This window comes from Convolutriloba macropyga, chromosome 8 (assembly GCF_964194025.1).
Source record: "Convolutriloba macropyga chromosome 8, txConMacr16.3, whole genome shotgun sequence".
NCBI classification, from domain to species: Eukaryota; Metazoa; Xenacoelomorpha; order Acoela; family Convolutidae; genus Convolutriloba; species Convolutriloba macropyga.
The window spans coordinates 40106013-40128542 of NC_134475.1; the positions used below are offsets into that span (position 1 = coordinate 40106013).

A 22530-nucleotide genomic window follows, 5' to 3' on the forward strand; every position below is an offset into this window, starting at 1 on the left:
CGGTCTTTTTTATGCGATTTTTCGCTTGACCGATTTTTCGTCTGACGCTTTTGATTTTTCGTCCTCAAAAACGAGATAAACAAGTGGCGCCCAGCGGGCATTAAGTGCTCTTAGAGCCTTCCAGTTTTGTTTCAGCTCAATATGTTTTGGAGACTTATAGTGCTCAATGTGTACTTATGGTGTGAAGGGCTCTTCTTAGAGGTTGAACACTCCTCCACTGTTGACTCCCCGCGCGCTGTTACCCCCACCCCACTTTTGCCCCCCACCAGCCCTCGGTGCAATCCCCCCGTTTCTAGCTACTGACGGACGACTGCTCGCTTAATACTTGCAAATTTATACTATTTTGCAATTTTTTTCAAGCTTTTAAAAATTTTTGATTTATCAGCCCTAGGTATCAAGGAACCTTCTCTAGGTTTTAATAATAGGTTACTGCATAGTTTCTAGTGGTAATGGAATGGTTCCAACTTTTTCACATCACGAATTTTAGCATTTTTTGACAAAATTTTTTAAATTTTTTGACATTTATTTTTCCTTATTCAGGTCTTTCTAAACCCAGGGGCCAGAAAACATCCTAAGGGATTTGATAATAAGTTACTGACAAATTTTTTTTGGCCATGGAATTGTTTTTCATGTTTTTAATGTTACAAATTTTAACATTTTTTTGTTAAAACTTGCATTTTTTAAAAATATTTGTCGTGTTTAGGTTTTTTCAGCCTCAGGAGCCAAGGAACCTCCTCTAGGGTTTGCAAATAGGTTAATGTATAATTTCTAGATGTAATCGAATGTCTTGCAGGTTTTAAGAGAATATTAGCATTTTCAATACTTTGACATTTATTGTTTAGGTTTAGGACATTGATTCATTCAGGTTTTTTGAGTCTCAGGGGTCAGAAAACCTCGGTTAGTGTTTAATAATAAGTTACTGGAAATTCTTTTTGATAAAACTTTCTTTTTCAAGTTTTTTTTCAATTATTTTTGTCATTTTTTAGGTTTCTGTAGGCTCAAGAGCCGGAACTTCCTCTAGGGTTTGATAATATGTTACTGCATAGTTTATAGATGTAATGGAATGTTTTTCAAGACTTTAATATCACGAACTTAAGCAATTATTTCAAATATTTGCAATTTTTCATGTTTTTGATCTTTTCTGGCACCAGGGGCCCTGGTACCTCCTCCCAGGATTGATACTAAGCTGCTGCATAGTTTCTAGAGTTAATGGGATGGCGATCAATTTTTTTTATGTCTCCGGTTGCAGTAATTTTTGGATAAAATTTAATTTTCAAGATTTTGGAAAATTTTTATCATGTTCCAAGTGTATGGATCTTTATGAGCCAGTGAAACTATTTCAGCCTTGAAACAGGGATAGTCTCTTAAGACAATGAAATGGTTCTCAAGAGATTGATATCTTAAATTTTAGCAAGAATTGTTGAAACTTGCAATTATTTCCAAAATTTTTCAATTTTTTCTGGATTGAATTTATTTACCATTACTGGCCAACGAAATTTTTTGAGTCTCGGAGTTGAGTTCCTTGACAAAACTTTTGAGACCAAAAATGGCTGTGAACTTTTTTTACTGCGAAGTTGAAAACTTTTTGAATTTTGCCTTTTTCAGTTTTTCTCTACGATTTCTTTACTAACAAGGCTAGAGAAGTAGAAGATGCAGAGTCGAATCCCATCATGGGACATATTTCTCTCTCTCTCTATCTTTGTTGATGCCGCACTTCAGCTGCTGTTATCTGGCGTAATGTCATCATCTCTGATCCCCATTAACAATGAGTTATAGTAGAATTGTTTTTATCATAAATGACTTAATAGGCAATTTTTAGGAGATCATTGTTAATTGCTCTCAAAAGCAATTTATTGCAAAATTTTTAATCCTGTATCTCTTTTATGCAATTTTTCGTCTGGCCGATTTTTCGTCTGACCCATTTGACTTTCGTCTTCAAAAACGGTATAGAGAGGTAGCGCCCAGTTTGCATTAAATTCTCTTAGAGCCGTTCACCGCACTAGTCTTCAAGTATGCGATTAACAGAAACCGTTTTGGAGACTTATGGTGTGAATGGCGGTTCGTATAAATTGATCCCACACCCCACCCACCCACCGCCCCCAGATCAGTCCCCCAATCCACTTTTGCACCCCCGCTGCGTTCACCTTACGCCCCTTCAATTAATCTAAAGCTAGCCTCACTAAACCGTGGCTAGCTACTAAAGAACCCAACCGGTCGTTTGAGAACAATTCGCCCGACGTTTGTCGGTTATGTTTTAAGTTGAAAGATGAAGTGATGTTTTTTTTTCAGTGAAAGTGCTGCACTCAGTGATCGTTTGGCAGAGAACGATGTCCTCTCAAAACAAGTGGACATCGGGTTGAACAGAAGTCAGACCACTTCCATTCACGTTCCTAATAAGGTTAGTATCGGGTTTTCGGAATAAGTATTAAACATCATTGTAGTCATCTGCACAAGAAACCCGAAGTGCAAATTACGATATGGGCTCTATATTTGAAGCTGTCTATTCAGGAAAGTTTTTATAGTGAAGGCAAAAATAATTATAAGGAAGTACTGGTTATGTTTATTATAGCTGCGATAGCGAAGGCACGTTTAGATTGTTTTTTTGCAACGTTGGCTTCTGTATTGGAACATTGGACTTTGCAGTCGCTGTATATAGTAGTTTATAATATATAGTATTTGGGAAATGCTGGTAATATACAAGGTCGAAAGGTCATTTTGAGGAGGTTTCTTGCCATTACACCCCAACGCCACCTACTCCACCCACCTAACTGCCCCCAATATACCCACCCACCCACCCAAATTACCTACGGTATTCTGCCGACAGTTTTTTAGCTGAAGCAAGTTTGTTCATGTCCTAAATATCATTTTTTTCGAATATTGACTTCTGCTTAATTGCTCTCAAAGAAGGCAATTGAGAGAAATTAAGTCTTTTAGGTCTTTCGCTTGACCGATTTTTTGACGTTTATGAATTTTTGTTCTCAAAAAACGGAATAAACAGGTAACGCCCGGAGGGCATTATGTGGATGGGCTGCTCTTTTAGAGCCTTACGCCTTTCTAGCCTTTGAGAATGCGAGTTGAAAATTTCATGGTGTGGAGGGCGATTTTCATAGTTTGAATCTAAGTTAAATCTAAGTTAAACTTGAAATCTAAGTTTGAATACCCATCATTCATCCCCACTCACCTTCCAAACTGCCCGTGCACCCTCCACCTGAAGATTTTGGACACTTTCTCGCTGCCCCAACCCTCTATCGCATAGCCTCCCCCTTATGCAGCATCCCTAGGGCCCAGCTGGCTAATACGGAACCCAACTGCTCACCGGTCATTTGAGAGCAATTCGCCCGACGTTAGTTGGTTGTCTTGAAGGTTGACTTTAATTAATTGCGCTTGAACGAAGTTCATAGCAATTAGTGTAAGCCTGTGTGTCCTTTTTATGCAAAATTTTTGCTTGTCGGTTTTGAATTTCGAGTGACTTTTACCCCCTTGACTTTTTGCGTTTCGCGTGATCTAAAATTCTCTTTCAATCACATTTTCAAGCAGCTGAACTCAATTGGCGGCAATCTATCTATATATTAATCGCGTAAACACATAAGGCGGCATGTTTTAGAAGAATCACTGAGCAGCATGTTTTAACAGTACTACCGAAGAGCACGGTTAAGTGATTGCTTAATTGGGGTTAGTGACCAAAAAAGTGTGCTTTAAGGTCCTTGACCAATTAATGTTTAAAAAAGGTCATTGACCGAAAAGTGTTGTCAAAAGGTCATTGTCCCAAAATATTGCTAAAAGGTCGTGTCATCTACCGTAAAATGCTTTGCGAAAAAGCCTGTTGCCGAATTTTTTTTGCTGTAGAAAAGTACAATAATCGGTGTTCCAATAAACAAAAACAATAGTGTCGAAAAAATCATTGGCCGATTAGTTGTTCAGAAAATGGTCTGTGAACAAAACCTTCTTCAGAAAACGGTCTGTGACCGAAAAGTTTTTGATACTGAAAAGGTAATTGATCGAAATTGTGTCAAGACAAAGAGGGTTTATGTCCGAAAAAAAACATTCTTTTGTAATTCATTGTCAAAGAATTGTTGTTGATGGAAAAGGTTGTCTTGAAAATTTTTGAAGGAAAAGTCACTCACCGAAAACGTCAAGGATTAAAAGGTGGATAATGGAATTTTTTGTCTAAGTTTCACTGTACGAAAGTTTTAATACAAAAGAATTCACCAAACAAAATTTTGGTAAGTGAAGCGTAAAAGACCCAAAAGGTGCCCATGCAAAAACCAAAGTTAGGTGCCAAATAATTATATATGACGGAACTGAAGTCTTGAAATAAATAAAAATTTTCTAGCGCTCAGTAGAGGACTTTTTGATGTTAATGGCTGTTACTATTAATTTATTGCTTACAAAACATGATAGGTATATTATTTTCCTTCTTTAATTTTTTCGTGGAAAGTTTTGTTGGTGGCGATAGCCAGCCCTTTAACTCAGTTCTGTGCTGGTTGACTTCTTAAAAGCATTGGCAAAGGCTTGACAACGATTCGGTTTCATCTGCACTTTCCTCGTCTTGGGCACATCCATCGTGTTCTCATTAGCACATTCATCCTTTTTATGAGAACCGGAATTCATTGCCTCACCCAGGATCTGTTTTCTCTTCTCTTTTGAACTGTTTTATCTCTCCCTCTCTCCAGTTTCTTTCTCTATCTTTCTTTTCCTGTTGTGCGATCTTCTATTTTTCTGCTCTTCAAATGTTTTCTCGAACTGTGATATTTGGCACTCAATTTTTTCGCTTTTTGCGCCTGCTCACTATCTCGCTGTTCTTGTACTTTCTCTCTCTCTCTCTCATGATTTCGGCTGCTTTCTGTTTGCTGAGCCATTTTCCTTCATTCTATCGCTTTTGGTTTTTTTGCGTTCTTTTTCTCGCTTACTTTCCTTTTTCCTCATTTCTTTCTTTTCTGGGTTGTTTACTAACTTCTTTTCTGTTTTTGTTTGTTTTTGACTGAATTTTCTGTTTCCTGTTGTTTTTCTTACGGTGGGTTCCTGATGTTCTTATGGTCTTTGTTGCATTGTTTTCTTTCTGTTCTTTCCCCTCTCATCAATATCGATTTTTCGTTCTTTTTCTCATTAATTTTTTTTTCGCTTTTGGCTCCCGTTGGCTTTGTCCCAGACTCTTTGTTTTTTTCTGTTTTCCTTCACTGATTTCAAATTTCTTTGTTCTGTCTTTGCGTTTTTAATGCTCTGTGAGAACGTCTATTACTCTTACCTCGCCTAAAACTTTTCTCTGAGAAATTTGGCTCTCTTCATTTTTTGTTAGTGTGTAAAGTAGTTCTCCAAAAAAAAATCATAGAAACGATCGCATGTACATCAGTTATCACGAATAAGTTTTCAATGAAATATCAATAGTTAGTTTCAAGATCAGATCCATTCAGATAGCGTCTACAGACCTGCTAGTTTAATACTAAAAGTCAAATGAAAAGTGCGCCGAAACTGGTGCCATTTTTCACTTTAAAGCTTAATAGTGGTATATCTTAACCTCTAATGTTGTTATTTGAAACCCATGTATTGAAATTTTTAGTCCCATATAGCCCCCCCCCCGAACTGAAGCGGGTTGCAATTGATTAGAGCTCCCACTAGTCATTCGAGAGCAATTCTTCCGACGTTTAGTCGGTTACGTTTTGATATTGAACTTTAACCTCTGATTAGTTTTGGTACTAATGCATTTCTAGCAACTGCTGGTATTTTGCAAAGTCACATTTTTATTTTGCGAATTTTTCGCCTAACGGTCCTTCCTCGTTCTCTAAACTAAAGACGCCAACCCAACACCTAACTCAACCAACCTGCCTACGCCCTCCCACGCAGCTACCCACCATCCCGCCCCACATAACTATACCCCCAACGTACCTACTCCCCCTTACCTATCTCCTCTCCACGCCTACCTACCTACCCCCTCGTCCACCCTCCAACACCTCACCCGTAAACCCACACGCTCTACGCACCCCACTCCTCCAACTACCTAGCGCCCTCCACCCCCGAGCTTCGTACTCCTCCCTGTCCCTATCCCTAATTTAAGAATTCAGAACTTTTTCTATTTTTGGGCACGTATTTTCTTTTTTGCGTTAATATTTCTGATTTAGTTAAGCTTAGTTTAGAAATTATAATGCACGTTTGTTCTTACTTGAGCTATGACCTTTTTCGAACGTGTAAATCTGATTTTAGAAGGTTGATTTTGTTTTCAAATATTGGAGATTAAAAGTTTCTAATGTAGAGCTATTAGGAACTTCCGGTAAAATTCAAGGTGAAAAGTTGATTTTGTAAGTTTGAACCCCCTTATAGTGCTTCCTCCCTGTGAAAACTATAGACAACCTTCCTCCACCTAACTACCCCCACCCTACAGAACGTGCCCCCCCCCCCCCCCCACACACACACACACCCTACTTACCCCAAACGTATAGCCCACATACCACCCCCACCTACCTACTGACACCAAACTTATGTCTCCCTAACTAAGCCACTAAAACCCCTACCTCCTTTTTCCCCGACATTCCCAATCGTACTCAATTCCCAAACTACAAAATTGCGTCTGCATCTTTGAAACACTCAGTGAAGTACGCAAATCACTATTGGTTTTAATTTTTTTTGGCTGAAGCAATTTTGTTCATGACGAACTTCTGACCTGTCGCCTTTTGAACTTTGCTTTCTGTTTTCAAACTTTGAACTTTAGCTGTAGCTTAGCTTCCATTATGTATCTAGGAAAATCTGGTTTTATTCTAAGTCGAAAGGTTATTTTCAGGAGTTTTCTATCCTATTAAAACTTCAGTAACCGCCGCCTTCCTACGCCCCAACCTCCTACACACGAATCCCTCCTTCCGGCTTCCTAATGTAACAAACAACACACACACGGCCATCCCAACTATCTCATCTGACACCTTCCTACCTCGCATACCACTCCCATCTATCTATTCCCCTACCTAACCCCACGCCACGAACGCAATTAACAACCACACCCACCCCCCCCCCCTATTGCTTGACCCCCCTAACACTAGCATCCCTAGGACCCAGCTGGCTAATACGGAATCCATCTGTTCGTCGGTAGTTTGAATGTTCTTTTTGTGAAATATTCTTTACATAAGTCCCTCCTCTATTTCTGTGCTACAGACGCCACCCCCTTCCCACAACACCCATCCCGCCTGCCTACCACCACCTTCCGCTTACCTACCTGTCTATCCCCTCGTTCAGCCTCGTCCACCTCACGCGTAAACCCACAGGCTCGGCGCCCCTTTGAAGGAAATTCTGAACTTTGCTTTTTGTTTACAAACTATGGATTTTAAGAGTAGATTATTTTCCAGTTTGTAGTATTTAGGAAGTTCTGGTTATATTCGAAGTCGAAAATTATTTTCAGTTTTCTTTCCTATTAAAAATAGAATAACAGCCACCTACCTACGCATCAACCTATCCTGGCCCCCTCCGGCTACCTAACGTAACACTCCACACCCGCCCTCTCACAACTACCCCATCTAACACATTCCCTGCGCACATACCACTCCCAACTACATATTCCCTTGCCTACCGCCATGGCACGCACGCAATTAACAACCCCCGTATTGCTTGACCCCTCCCCCAAAGGCTATCTCCCCATCCCGCCTACCTACGACTTCCGTCTCGTCGAGCCTCATCCACCTTAACCGTAAACCCACACGCTCGATGCCCCCTTCCAACTGCCTAACTTCCTCAACTTGCCCCCCCCCCCCCCGATTTGTCACCCCTCCCTCTCCGTACTCCTAATTCAAGAATTATGTGTGCATTATAAAAATTATTTCCTATAATTTTTTAGGCGCTTATTTTGTTTCCTTACTGTTCTCGTGGATTTTCTGATATAGTTGTTTAGTATAGAAATTATGTATGACTCCTCGAATTGTTTCTGATATTCTACCGGCTGTTTTCTTACCTGAATCAGGTTTATTCATGACTTGAATTCTTTCTTTTCAAACGTTGACTTCGGTTTGAGAACGTTGAATTCGTTTTCGAACATTAATCAACACCTGTTGCGATAATCGCAGTTAAATAAACTGCCAGTGTAATAAATTTTGGTGCCCAATCGACCCTGGAAAAACTCTTCAGCATTAGACTACGAGTTTATCACGCTCTTTTATCGCCACTGTTACTATGTAAACAGTGGCGATAAAAGAGTGGTGATAAACTCGTAGTTTAATGATGGAAACAGTTTCATAAACTTGTAGTCTAAAAAACAAACATGATCGCAACAGGTGTTGATGAAAAAATTACCACAGGTTGTTATCGCCCTCGAAGTTATCATAACAACTCGGCTTCGCCTCGGAGTTTGATAACTTCTCGGTAGCGATAACAACCGTATGGTAATATTCATTGAAGACTAACAGTAGCTTGGTTTCGAATGAATAGCTATTAGGATTGTTCGGTAAAATGTAAGGTGAAGAGGTAATTCTGGGCAGTCTGATCCCAGAACAGTCCACCATCCCCTTGCAAACTACAGACACCCCCCCCCCACCCCCAACATAACTACCCCTCACCGTCCCACCTCCAATATACCTACTCCTCCCCAAAACGTACCCCACACACCCCATAACGTGACTCCAAACACCACCAACGTACCCCCCCCCTTAGTTACCGCCAACCCAAAACGTTTCCCCCCACATACCACCCTCCCCCCTCCTCTTTCCCTGACAATCACACTCACTTTTACTCAAAACCTTAAACTAACTTGTGTCGGAGTTTTTCAAACAGTTTTTTTACAGTTTCAGGTGCGCAATTCACTTTTGATTGTTTAAAATTTTGTCTTTGCGTCGTTTTCGATTCTCCATGGGCTATGATTTTTTAGCTGAAGCAAGTACATTCTTGACTTCAACTTTGACTTTATTCTTTTTGAACACTGACTTGTTTTCAAACTTGGGACTTTAACAGTACCTTACTTTCCAATAATAATATTTAGGAAATCCTGGTTGTATTTGCAGTCAAAAGGTTTTTTTCAGAAGATAACAGTCTTTCTTTCCTTTTCAAATTACAGATAACCTCAACCTACCTAACCCCCAACCTGGCTCCGACCTCCTCCCTCCGCCTTCCTAATGTAACCCCCCTCAACGCACCCCCCCCCCCCCCCCAACTACCCATCACCTGACACCTTTCCTCCGCACATACCACTCTCAACTATCTATTCCCCTACCTACCCCCACGGCTCCTACGCAATCCGCCTCGGATTTTAAATTGCTCTTGAACGAAGTTCATAGCAATTATTGTAAACGTGTTGGTCTTTTTTATGCAAATTTTCGCATGACCATTTTGCGCTTTTCTTCTAGAATATTCTTTGACTTCTCAGGTGACTTTTCACGCTTTCGTACTTCATTTTTGAGTGAACTGTATTGCTCTCAGACTTGTTGCTAATATAAAGTTGGTTGCAGCGAAGCAGTAGTAAGGGACAAATAGCACAGTCGGTAGTGCATGATAAAAAGCAGGAGGTCAATGGTTCGAATCCCAGTGGGGTCTGATGTTTTTGCACCCGCCTCTCGTTCGAGAGCAATTCTTCCGACATTAGTCGGTTTATGTTTTTTATCTCCGATTTTTGTAGACATTTCTGACCCAGGTACGCTTATTTAAGAGTTTCTTTTGCTCGGCTCTTCGAGTTGTTTCCCCGTGTTCTATCGGCGAATTTTTGGCTGAGTATAATTTTTTGTCTGGCGCTTTCGTCCTCAAAAACTGGATAAACTGGTGAAGCCCGGTAGGCCTTAAGTTCTCTCAGCCGTACGGCTCACTAGTCTGTAAGTATCAAAGTATGCAGTTCACCCAAGAAGTTTGAGACAAATTCTTTTTTTTGGAGGGGGTTTTTAAAGCTTGCCCCCTCTCCTTTTACCCACACCCCCTCCCCCGCTTCCTGTAGTCGTTTGAGCGAAATTCGCCCGACCTTAGTTGGTTATGTTCTAAGATCTTTTGCCATTATGTTGTCGACACGAAGTCAAATAGATGTGGTGATTTTGGAGTACTCAATTAGAAGAAGTCACGCAGGAGTAGTAAAAGGAGCTAGAAAGCGAGTAATCTTAAATCGTGAAATTTTTGAAACTACCAAAGTAGAGTTTAAAATTGTTTTCGAACATTTTTGTTTTCCGGAGAATTTAATTTAACGACCGTCAATTTGGCTGGTTTTTACCCTATTTTCCGCACTTTGTCTTGAATGCCTTTAATGGGGATACATATGTTCAAATCATGCGTAGTTATTGTTGCTATCTGTTTTTATCAGATACTACTGAATTTTTGAGTGTTGTGCATATTTGATGTTTTCTGTTTTGTTTGTGCGGTATTCCGCCTTCAGTTAATATTGAATGTTTAGTGTTGGTGGTGCTGCGGCCGGACGTCAGAGAAGCAAACTAATCAGCATGCTTCACTGACGCCAGTGTTGGTGGTGTTTCAAAAAAGACCCTTGAGTTACAGTTACTTTGGCATGATATGCCTGGGCTACCCTTTGCCCACTGTTGTTCCTTGTCAATAGTTAAAACTTTCGTGAGATTTGCTTCACAAATCTTCTTTTGCTACCGTGAAAAAGTCATCCATTTTCTAACCATTGAATAACATCTCTCTAATCAACATTATGACTTGGTTTTCTTAATGTTACAGTTTTTAGCACGTGCCTCTCCTGGTACACTCGGCACCCATTTTTGGGCACCAAAAATCAGAAAGTTTGTAGTCGATCTGTTGTTGTTGTTGAAGTCTGTTTGAAGTTGCTCTTTGTCGTCTCGTCGTGTTCTCTTTTGCTCTGTTGTGTCTTTTGTGTAGCCGAATTGTATTTCTTACTTCAGCTGCTGATGATTATGTTGAAATGTTGTATTGAGTTGTGTCCTCAATAAAACGCTTATCTTGAAGTTATCGACTCGTCCATATCTACAAGTATGTCACTTATATTGGTTGTCTCTGGTTATATTATCGAGTATCTGTTGATAATTAAAATATGTTTTAGGTCTTCGGATGTGGGTCTAGCAGTTATCCCCAAAACAATAATAATTCTAACAAACAATTCTCTTCATTCCTTCTAAATCTTCTCCTTCAACTATTCAAAATCTTTCTACTACTTCAATTCTACAAATCCAATCCTTCTTATGGCAAGTTATCTACAACTAATTCATTCAATAATTCATACATTTTCTCCGCCAATAAGATTTAACTAAATCTAAATAGAAATGGCTTAACTTTAAATGCAATCAAAGTTTAGACATTACTCTGCGCTTCTTTAATATTATAGATTATAATACTTAGCATTCATTCATAAAGCATTGATTCTTTGAAGCATTTAAAAAAACACATCAACAGGACGGCTTTTGGTATTATAGTTGGTATACTGCAGTTTTGCATGCAATGAGTATCTAATTTTAAGATATAAATTAATTAAAATGGGGTGTTCAGGTTTCGCGCAATTTGTTTGCAAACAAGTTGCATGTTGTCTATATCTGCTGGAGCGCACTCGCTTTATTCGTCAGGTTGAAGTGTTGCATCAACTGTTGCTCACTCAAAACAATATTATTGTTTGCAAGTTTACTCATTGGATGTAGTTGTAGATACTGATAATCTGTTGCGGACACAACCAACATCGGCTTTGATTTAATTCTCTTTTCACCAACCACTGATGTAAGAACTCTAGCATATCGTTGACGATAACATTGGAGAACATATGTTAGTCCAAAATGCAATAGTAAGGAAATACAAAACGAACAAAATCCAATCGTTACTGACATTTTCCAAGTTCCAGCTTCTCGAAATTTGTTCTGAATGCTTGGTCTCAAGTTTTTCATGTTGAGAATAATAGGTTCTGAAATCTCGTCTAATTTATCGAGTGATTTTCTGTGAAATTCAGGCACCGTTAACATTTTTAATTGTACTTGTTCGACAGTTTGTCTGCGAGCTTCAGACATTGATGAGATGTGTGGGAGTTCCGCTAAATCTGGTAGCTTACTAAAGAGATGCTGTAATGGATCAGCTAGTTTGATGTCAATCTTTATTGCGCTGTCATTTTTGCAAGAAAACATATCCGCTCTCAATTCCCTTGAGCTAGTCTCTATTTTTGTTCCGCATTTTTATTCTAATACACATACCTGACACCCAGGAAGTTTTGTTCGTTTGAGATGGTCCTTATTTTTCAAATCACTGAGAAAAAGATCGAAATTTTTACTGGATGATGTTATCAGCCATTTACCATTACCAAGATTTTTCGCTTTTTCCTTAATCGGAAGTTTGACCGTCAAAATATTACAATTCTGTAATGCTGAGAACTGATTACCAATAAGTGAACCAAGACACGTATTTTCTGCGGCTCCAATGAGAATCCATTTATGCATACAGAAAAGCTACTGGAGCCCACACAGTTGTCAATTTGTGGTTGTGAGAGTAATGCTATGCGGTTTGTAGATTCAGCTATTGCAATATAATTTGATGCCAATTCATATTGAGAGGTGTAACCATCTTCGTCTCCGTTTGGCATTGGTACTGGAGTTGCTCTATATAATTTGAGAGCTGTCGATCCAGATGCAAAGGGCACTGCCAGGGTGAAAATCATTCCTGAATTGACTACAGCTACATTTGTCAAGATCTTTGTCTCTTAATATGTAAGAATTTGGTTCGTTGGAATAGCAAGTGTTAATCTATCTGTCTGGTGAACTTGAGTTAAAGCTACCTTTTGAAGAATTTCAAATAGCATTGATCGCGGTAGTAGAGACATCGGTATAACTTTGTTAACCATTGACATGACAGAATTCAGTAAATTGAGTTTGTAGGCGTAAACAGCGACTCTGTAGGCTTTAATTTCATTGTTAATTGCGAGCAGTGAAGCTGCTAAGTTTGTTTGCACTTGTAGCAGCTCGTCTCGTGCGTAGAAATACTAATTACATGCCATTAAGCGTCTCGTATTTTCATTTAGCAATTTAATAGCATTGTTTAAAATTGTGCTGTGGTTTTTCTGCGTTTCAGTGAGAAGTGATTGCGTTTTCTGTATACCTTTCATTTGCGATGCAATTATGAAAAATTTTTTGTTTAATTTCGAGTTTACTTCGGTCCAGCGATATTTATTTTCTTCCAGCTCTTGCAAGGCATAGTCAATGTCCTCCTGACTGACTTGATCCTCCGCAACTTCCAAATATTGACCCTAACGTACATACAATGCCTGCCCCTGCTGATAAAGCAGTTAATGCTGCGAACGATATTAAGCCAGCTCCTCTTTTGCTTCTATAAGATGAGTAATTTCTCACTGATGTTGCTGATCCCATTGTCTCAATTAGTTTTTCTTGAAGTTCTCGTATGTCAATTTTGGCTGCTTGTATTTGTTTTTCAACGTGTTTTGAAATCAATTCAAAATTCAGTGATGATTCATTCGTTGACATATTTGACAAGTCTCAACCGAACTCGTATTTGCTCCATGCTGTTGATAACGTAGTTGTCAGATTGTTGATTTGCTCGTCAATTGTTTCATTTAGTTTTGGTAAAGGAACCAAAAATTGAACGTTGATAAATTTTTCAGCTAACAAAAATTTTTGTTGGTAAACAAATTCTATGCCGTTGTTTTGATATGCGCAATAACTCGATGAAATAGTTACTGTAACTATTAGACTGATATGGTAGCATAACCATTTTGAGAATTTGGCAGACTTTTGGTAGGATTTAATTTTTATCCTTAGGTGGCCAAGCTAAGAATAATTTGTACCTACTGAGTTTTCATCAAGCCATTGTAATTACAAATACTAGCTTCAAGCATTGAGACTCACAAGAAAATATCTGCGGGCTCTGCTAAAAGCGTTTTTAGGTAACTAGGTTCTTCAAAAAATATATCCTGCAGTAATATTTTTGTTTTCAAAATAACTCTAGGATTAATTTGTTGCATTTCTCATGCCGAAAGCCGTCTTGTTGAACTGTAGCGTGTAATTTTGCTGTTTCGTAGTAAATATTTTATAGCTGCATTTTATTTTTGTTTTTGCAAATTTCTAAAAAATAGTAGGGTCTAGACTAGACCCCGCCTTTCAACATGTAACTTTTTATTTAAATTTTGCATAATTTTAGCAATATTCTTATAACTGAAGTGAAATGTTTGTTTTTAGTGTCTTCTGTTGTAACCTAATGTATGAAATAATTTAACTCATCACTAATTGCAAGTGTTTTCAGTTGAAACATGTTTCGCTTCTTTGTGTTTCTCTTTATGTTGGCTTCGGCCTGTAATGAGATCAATGTAGACGTTGAAACAAAAGTTTTGTGTTGCAAAGATGCAACCATTTTCTTGGAGTCTGGGGTGGTTGTCTTTACCTCGGATAGTGTGGAGTTTCCCTGCGTTTCAGAGGATGTGGAGTCTTCTGTTATTCAGTATTGGTGGTTGTTCTCTCTGGCCTGTGTATTGTGTGTATGCTGCTGGCCATGTTTAATTGCTGCTCTGTTGTTGTACTTTTGCTAAGTACCTCTGAAATTTAATCTTTCAGTGTAACTCAATTTTTAGAGATTCAAAGGTAAACAAGTAAAACATTCTCCATTCGTAATGTAATGAGACGTAATTTTTATTTAAGATAAAACATGCCAAATACGCGAAATTTTTTATCATTGTATGAGGAAATTGAATTATTTAAGAACAGCTTCTATAATGACTCGACTTTAAAATCCATTGGCTGGAAACCTGTACCAATTATCAATTTTCAAGGCGCTTCAAATTGGGCTGATGTTATGGCGGAGTTCAACAATCAAGGGTTTATTTATATAATAAATAACAGCTGGATGAAGGTACCCGTTGCAATAACAAACCATAATTTGTTCGAAATTGATAATAGTTTTTTAGACGATGATGAAAATATTAGTAATTCGAATCAATTTCGTGAAATTGTTGATAATTATTATACTCTGCCTTCAACTGTAACAAACAATTGTCGTGAATCACGAATTTACCAAACTCATTCCTGTCCTGATTCTGATTTAAACGAATTTTCATTTTCTGCAAGTTTTTCTTTGTTAAATTTATGTACGTTTTCTATTCCTGAGTCGTTAACTTTTACTAATTTTGATGCATTTTTTCGATTTAATCCATATTATACAGATGGACACGTTGATACTGGTGGGAAAGATTCAATTTCATATACTCCTGTTGGTGAAAAATTATTCATTTGTAACCGTGGCAAACAAAGTGTTTTACTGGAAAGGCAACTTAGAAGTGTTAAGAATTTCATTCAATTTGTAAAGAATGGACCGGGTAAATACAAACATTCCATGTACTATTACATTCCAAACAAATCTCATTTCCTCTGACAGCCTGCTTTATGCGCGCATTCAGTTTTAACCTTCACAACCGGTCCGGTCCGTCACTTGTCTTGGGTTGGGAGGCGAATAATATAAATGATTTTAGTCGCGCAAAAGAAACACTCAGCAACTGTGGCAATGGTTTACAAAACAATGCGTTCAAAAGTCTGATTAACATTCATGGCATAAAGGGAGCTGCTGAATGGAGTAGTTTTTGTGATAATCAACTTGGAAGAGTCAGTGGAATAACGGAGCATTTACAATCGTATGCTTCTTCTGGACAAAATGTTATTACCACTAGTACAAGTAAACGCGGTCGCCCTGCTGGTCCAAGTAAAAGTCGCAAGCGGTGGATGCCCCTGGTGTTTCAATGTAATTTTTGTGACGGTTTTTCCGACTATTAGATTATAAGTTTTTGCTGGTTGAAAATTCATCAGCCTATAAAAAGTGAAAGCAAATCGTGGTTTTTGAAGATTAACTGCTTATGCGAATGAAAGATATAATAGTTCACGGCAAAACTAGCAGCCGTGAGCCTCTCAAACGCTATTGTTTTGGCGCTCTCCGTTTTCAATTCCCTTTTTTTCGATGACCTTATGTTTTACGTAAGTTGCATTGTCATGGCTCCTGGCTTAACTCACTTGCTGTTCCAACTGAATGGATTTTTAACTCTTTCTATCATTGAATTACGCAATGTACTTAATACGGTCAAGTTCAAAAGAGCAAATTGAAAAGACGGGATAAAGGTTCATTAGAGTGGAAACCAGCTGGCATTAGTAGTAAGATTTATAGCCTTTAGTTTAAAAGCTGACTTATGAATCATTTTAGAGTCTAGTTGAAACTGCATAGCAAATTAAAACTCTTTTTCACACTGAGAAAATATGTCATTTTCTATATCTTCAAATGAATGGCTTCTTTTATTAATAACCGCCCTCATCTTAGCAGGCTATTATTGCGCTCCTATTTTATTTTTTACTTCGTCGAATAAAATTTGTTTTTGCCTTGCCTCATTTTGCTGCTTTTTTGACATTTTGTGTGAAATCTTTTTGTGTTAAAATATGTCATTCTCTATATCTTTTTCTGTTACAATCCTGATATGTCGGTCAATGGCGCTGTTTTCGATCAATTTGTCGGCTATCGTACGTTTTGACAGGTAGCCATTTATTCTTGAAGACATAAACGGACAAATAGTCAAATGAATGGCTTCTTTTATTAATAGCCGCCCTCATTTTAGCAGGCTATTATTGCGCTCCTATTTTATTTTTTACTTCGTCGAATAAAATTTGTTTTTGCCTTGCCTCATTTTGCTGCTTTTTCGACATTTTGTGTGAAATCTTTTTGGCTTCTCTTGGCAAGTTTCATTGTTTGCTCATTCTGTTCATAGTGCTTTTAATCAGCAGTTGCTCAGCAAAGCAATCTGAACAGAATCATCATGAAACGGAATCAAAAAATAGGAAAGGGATAATGCTCAATTTTAGATGCCCGATGCTTGAGGTTCATTCTTATAATTCTTCGTTACCATCTCTAATGCTTATTTGTTTTGATGCTAGCCCCCTGTATCCTCTCATTAAGTAACAGTAGTATGTCTAACAACAAAATGCAATCAAATTAGTTCGCAAATTAAAAAAAGTTTTTTTTTATTGATCAGTTTTTCCATTTTTTCTGTTCTTTCAATCCCAATCGGGGTTATGGGAATCAATGGCGTCTATTTTTTAGCAGTCCGCCGGGTATGTTTGAGATTTAAGTTGATTATAGCACGTGGTTTATGTAGAAACGGTTTCCTATTTTCAGGAATAAGTTTTAGTATGAAAGTTGTTAGAATGATGGAGCCCTTTGTTGAGTTTTCGGATCTTTTCCGTTTGTGCCCCCCCCCCCCCACCCCTAGTACGTTATGCGAACCCAATTACAGAGAAGGTGCCATTACATAATAATCCTTTATGTAAAAATATGGCACGTGCGTCTGGGGGGTGCAAATAAAATGAACCCACTAAGCGGGGGGGGGGGGCACAAATGGAAAAATCCGAGTTTTCAAGTCTTTCGTTTTTTAGCACTGTTGACCTTCACTTGCTTCGAATTCAAACGCTATAATTTATTGAAGTCAATTAAAGAGTTCCGAGTAAGCGGCTGAAGATATATTTTGGAGTGACTTTCTTTTTCGTCTGCTGCTTTTGTCTTTTTGTCCTCAAAGACGTCATAAACAGGTAATGCCCTAAGTGCTTAAAGGGTTGACAACTGTTTTGCGATTATTACACCAAAATTTGACAAGGAATGATGTTGAAGTTCCTTTTTAAAATATTTTGTCTTTTTGTGGTTCAAGCTATTGTCGATGGATTGTGAAGGGGGTATTAGAGCAGGCTAATTAGAATTATGATTTATTTTTTGTTAAAGTTCTTGCCATTACTTTGAAGAGCAATTTCTCTGACATCAGACTGTTATGTCTGCTTTACTTGACTGACGTGCGGGTAGTTACTGAAATTAGTTTGTGTTTACCCTCATTAATTCGAATATTGCATACTCTACCACTTCCGACAAATTATCGTCGGACCATTTATTCGTGTACCAGCAGAACCACGCCAATGTACAGCATCTTCATTTTTGTTCCTAGAAAAGAAGTTTTGCCACTACTTGATGCCGGCGTGATAGATCTGATAAGTTCTGATATACGTAATGAAGTGACAGGATTTGTTAATAAAGATATTTTAACGTTTTAAATCATGTGCCCCTTATTTTCTGTATCTTCTCCAGGGGTGTAGGATTTATGAGAGAAATAGATTCTGTTGATTCATATGATTCATTTTGTTTCATACGGTCTGTGTAAAATGTTTTTTTTTAATATTTCTTGGTAATTTCTTCAGGCAAAAAGTGACAAGAAGTCAAGGAAGCGAGGAAGGAAGGGCTAATTGTCTGCATCGAGAGCAAAAATCCTCATGTTGGGTATCCGAATCGTAATTTCGGAAGCTGGTCTGAAATACATAGATATGGAGGCTAGAATGACAAGGGTGTAGGAGAGTGAGCTGAGAAGACATACGTTAACGAGAGACATGCAAAACAATCAAATATAATGTGATAATGCATTGTATTCGTTAAAATTTGTGGCAAAAATTGAAATTATTGAAATCAAGCCAGTTTTTCAATTGACTTTGAATTTTGGAGGTATGTTATTGTTTGAGCAGTTTGTGCGACACAGAGTATGTGGAGCGAAAAGGCAAGCGGTTTTGGGGCGCTAAGTTTGTTTACTATAAATTTGAAATAGTGTGATGTTCGAACATTTTGTTTGAATGCAGATCTGAGATTAGTTTTTTTGTCAAAGTCGACTCTGCGAGTTATTTCTATTCTTCAGGCTGTTTATTGCTCTCAAACGAAGTTAGTGGCATTTATAATAGTCCAGTGGCCTTAATGCGATTTTTCGCTTGACCGAGTTTTGGTCTGAACCTTTTGTCTTCAAAAACGGGATAAACAGGTGGCGCCCGGAGGGCATTAAGTTCTGTCTTTTGGCTTATTAGACTCTAAGTATGTGATTCACCGAAACTCTTTTGGAGACATATATTTCTGGTGTGAAAAGCGGTTCTTGACCCCTCCCCCCCCCCCCCACTTCAACCCCCAATCCCCACGCCTTGCTGCAGCCGTAACCCAGCGCGCTGGCTAGTTCTTTGAGAACAATTCGTTTTTTGTCTTAAATTTTTCAATGCGCTTAATTCCGAAAATTAGTTTGTTTTTATTGAATGGTGCGATTAATTTTTGTCGTAAATGACTTAAGCTTACTGTGAAATTGATTTGACTCTATTATTATTAATTGCTCTCCTTAGTTTGCAGCAATTATATTAGTCCTGTGGTCTTTCTTAATGCAATTTTTGTCCTTAAAAACGGGATGAACAGGTAGCTCTAGGAGGGCATTAGGTTGTCTTAGAGCCCTAAGCCTTGTTATACTGTAAAAATGCTATTCAACAAAACTGTTTTGATGAGACAATTTTATTGTGTGAATGGCGGTTCTTAATTTTAAAGGTTTGAAGCCTCTAAGTCCTTGAAATTCTGAGCAATGAGGCTTTTTGAGTAAATTGAATTAAGCAATTTAAAATTTTAATATAAAAAGCTTTTCATTTTTTTAACTTATTTGTTAGGTTTGTCCCCTCAAAAGAATTTAGAAGAAATTGTGCGTCTTCGTTGATTAAATTTTTCATCTTCGAATTGTTGAGTTTTGCGCGACCTGAATTGCCTTCTTATTTCAGTATTTTAAGAAGTCGCACTCAATTGGGGGAGTTTCATACTAAATTCGTACAAAAATGTTACTGGCTATGTTTGCGGTTTTTTTTTCTAATTTTGAGTGCTCGAAACAGATAAAGTTGATATCACCCCTTTTAATTTTCTTGACAAGTAGCTAGTAGTTTTTCTCTGATCTATCCTAAAATTTTTCTCAATTTACTGTTTGTTGCTTACCGAGCATATAATGATCCTCCTTATTACCAAAGGTTTTTGTTAATAGCTAATGTCGGCCTCTCAACGGCTATTATATAGGTGCTCTCTTTTTCGCAATGCAAAGGTTTTGGATTGTGTTGGTGCTCTGTCTGTTTTCAGGATCTGTACGCATTTTTGTCGACCCTTTGACGTGAGTTAAAATTGTCTTTCAGGTGGAGTGGGAAATGGGTGTTTTTCAAGGCGCGTTTTGTTACACATGCGGCAGGTTGACTTTTATGCTGTCTTATCCTGTGATTTTTCAAACCTATCATTTTAAAAGGTCATACTTGTGTTCTAATATTGAATAGTTGTATTTTTTGAATTCATCAAAGGGCAGTTTATGGTTTTGATGGCATACTCTGTTTTACCAGTGGCATACATTGTTTGTCCGTTTTTATAGTTGTTTTTGTTATGTTTCTTAGTCTTATTAAGGACTGGTCTCCACGGCTCTCTCGAGGAGTAATAGAAGATATGTAAAATTCTCAATTGGTTTTTACAAGTTTTAACTGCTATGTCACAACTTGTTTTCAAAAAATGTCAGTATTTTTTGTCTTGCACAGTTTTATAGTTCTTTTTTATGTTATAATTTAGTCTCATTAAGTACAATTCTTATCGTTTGATAATGAGAGATAAATGAATCTAATTAAAATCATTGAATTGTTGGATTTTTTGTCGTCATATCACGTACTCTAATTATCATAGAAGAAGTCATTGGTTGCTAATGAGGCTAAATAATTGGGTTCATTGTTTCAGTTCATAGCTGATGCTTTCTATGACTTTGATAACTGGCAAAATACTTGAGTATTTGCCCCTTGTTGATGTTTTTTTTTTACTTCTTAGTATCAATGTTTCGTTTCAATGCACATTTTATGTGAACGTTTTTCGACTGATTAAAATTTCCGCTAGTTGAGCATCGAAAAACCTATTAAGAACGAAGGCAAGAAATCTGTTTAACTGGTTTTAAAGATGAACGATTCAATAATTCACGTATTTAATTGCTGCTGTCAGGCTCTCAACGGCTATTTTTTAGGCTGGCTCTTTTTTAAAAAAAATGACTTTGCCTATCGACCACGTTTTCAGTTTTATATTAGTCGCTTTTATGTTTTATATGAGTGGATTTCACGTATGACTACTGAATTACCTTACTCACTGTTTCAAATAAATGGATTTCGAATTCTTTCACTCATTGAATTACGCATTGTAGTGAATACAGTCAACGTCAACAGAGAAAGCTAAAGGAAACAGGTTGAACTAAGAAAGCCCTGTCATTCAGTCCTCGTGTATTAAGCTTTATAGCCTTTAGTTAAGAAGCTATTTATTCTTGAAGACATTAACGGTCAAATCATTGGTTTCACTTACTGACATTTAAGTTAATTAGCGCACGTGGTTTGTGTAGAAAGGGGTTCCTATTTTCAGGAATAAGTTCTAGTGTGATATTTTGTCATGATGGAGCCATTTGTTGAGTTTTCAAGTATTCGTTTTTTAGCCCTGTTGGCCTTCGACTTGTTTCCAGTATAAACGCAATAATTTATTGAAGTATTTTAAAATGTTGCTAGCAATTGTAGATATATTTGAGTGAGAGACTTACCTCACTCGACAGCAGACTTATTGAGCTCGATTTGAGAATATAAAACTTTCTTATTGAGCTCGAAAGTGCTCCTGTGCTGAAATTTTGTGGCGCTTCTTAAAAAATCCATAGCGTTTAAGTTCCATTTTAAATTTGGATACAATGTTTTTGTGATTTCTTCAATGTTTTTTGCTTCGTTTGTTTGTTGCTCTTTATGCTCGGAGGCATGTTTGCTTTTTGCCTATGATTGCTTTTGTTTCAGGTTATCATGTGAAATAAGTTACCTAAGAACAAATGTGACAAAAAATGTAAAAGAGGAAAATAAAGAAGGAATAGAAAGAACATGTACAATGCGTTCAAAGCTACACAGCATGAGTTCAACAGACGCGACAGGTTCATGCGACTGATTGTGGAACAAGATGTGCAACGAGTAAAGGTAATTTAACAGCAGACCCACTCCCCCCCCCCGCCCCCACCACAGGAGCCGTAGATAGTTTTTTCTTAGTGACATGCTATGTACACAACTCAAGTTGGAACTGTGGTCCATGAACGATCGGTTTTTATGATCATTTTTTGGGAAATTTGGTGTGTCGTACCCAAAGTATGCAGCCAAGCTTGGGCAAATATTCTCACTACTTATGTTCCCAAATATTATATTTGAACGGCAAATTTTTTTGGTGTCAGTCAACTCTTTTCATGTGTCCAGATGTTAACACATGCAAGTTGCCTCAGGTTCAGAGGTAAATTTTTTGCTAGCAAAATTATTGCTCCAAAACGAAGTTTTTAGCAATTACTGCATCTTTTCATTCACTTTTTCGAGTTTTTTTCGAGTTCCGTTTTGACCACCCACCTCTGATTTAAAGCCCCGCCGGTCGTTTGAGAGCAATTCTTCCGTCAATTTATGTTTTGTATATTTGTTCCAGGCGTGTCTTGAATCGGGATACATTGATGTGAACCAGTCACACGGGGTTATGAAACCCCTTCATCTAGCTGTACTTACCGAGAACCTAGACATGGTGACAGTGCTTGTAGATCAGGGTGCTCTTCTTGACACTTTTGACGCGTACAACATGGCACCCCTGCACTATGCTGTGAGGCGTAGTATTGACGTGGTGGCTTTTCTCTTGTTGAATGACGCGGACCCAAATGTGAGAGATGCTCAAGGAAAGACTCCCTTACATATTGCTGTGAGGTTGGGAAGAATATGAAACATGTTTAATTGTCAGAATCTTTTGATAAATGTTTAATTGCTTTCA

General features: G+C 37.9%; 1 protein-coding gene across 3 annotated transcripts in view; it reads left to right on the plus strand.

Annotated features, from left to right (window-relative positions):
• The window catches only part of LOC142344722 (nucleolar protein 10-like), a 123852-nt gene extending 102154 nt beyond the window's left edge, over window positions 1–21698 (plus strand). For 2 of the 3 annotated variants that reach the window (XM_075396600.1, XM_075396598.1), the window contains 2 exons: window positions 2290–2398; window positions 18111–18376. In XM_075396600.1, coding sequence (XP_075252715.1) covers window positions 2290–2398; window positions 18111–18155 — 154 coding nt within the window. In that variant the 3' untranslated portion in view covers window positions 18156–18376. Of the gene's footprint in view, window positions 1–2289; window positions 2399–18110; window positions 18377–21536 lie in introns of those variants that run through there. The other variant, XM_075396599.1, reaches the window with a different exon arrangement.
• Window positions 21699–22530: the final 832 nt, after the last annotated feature.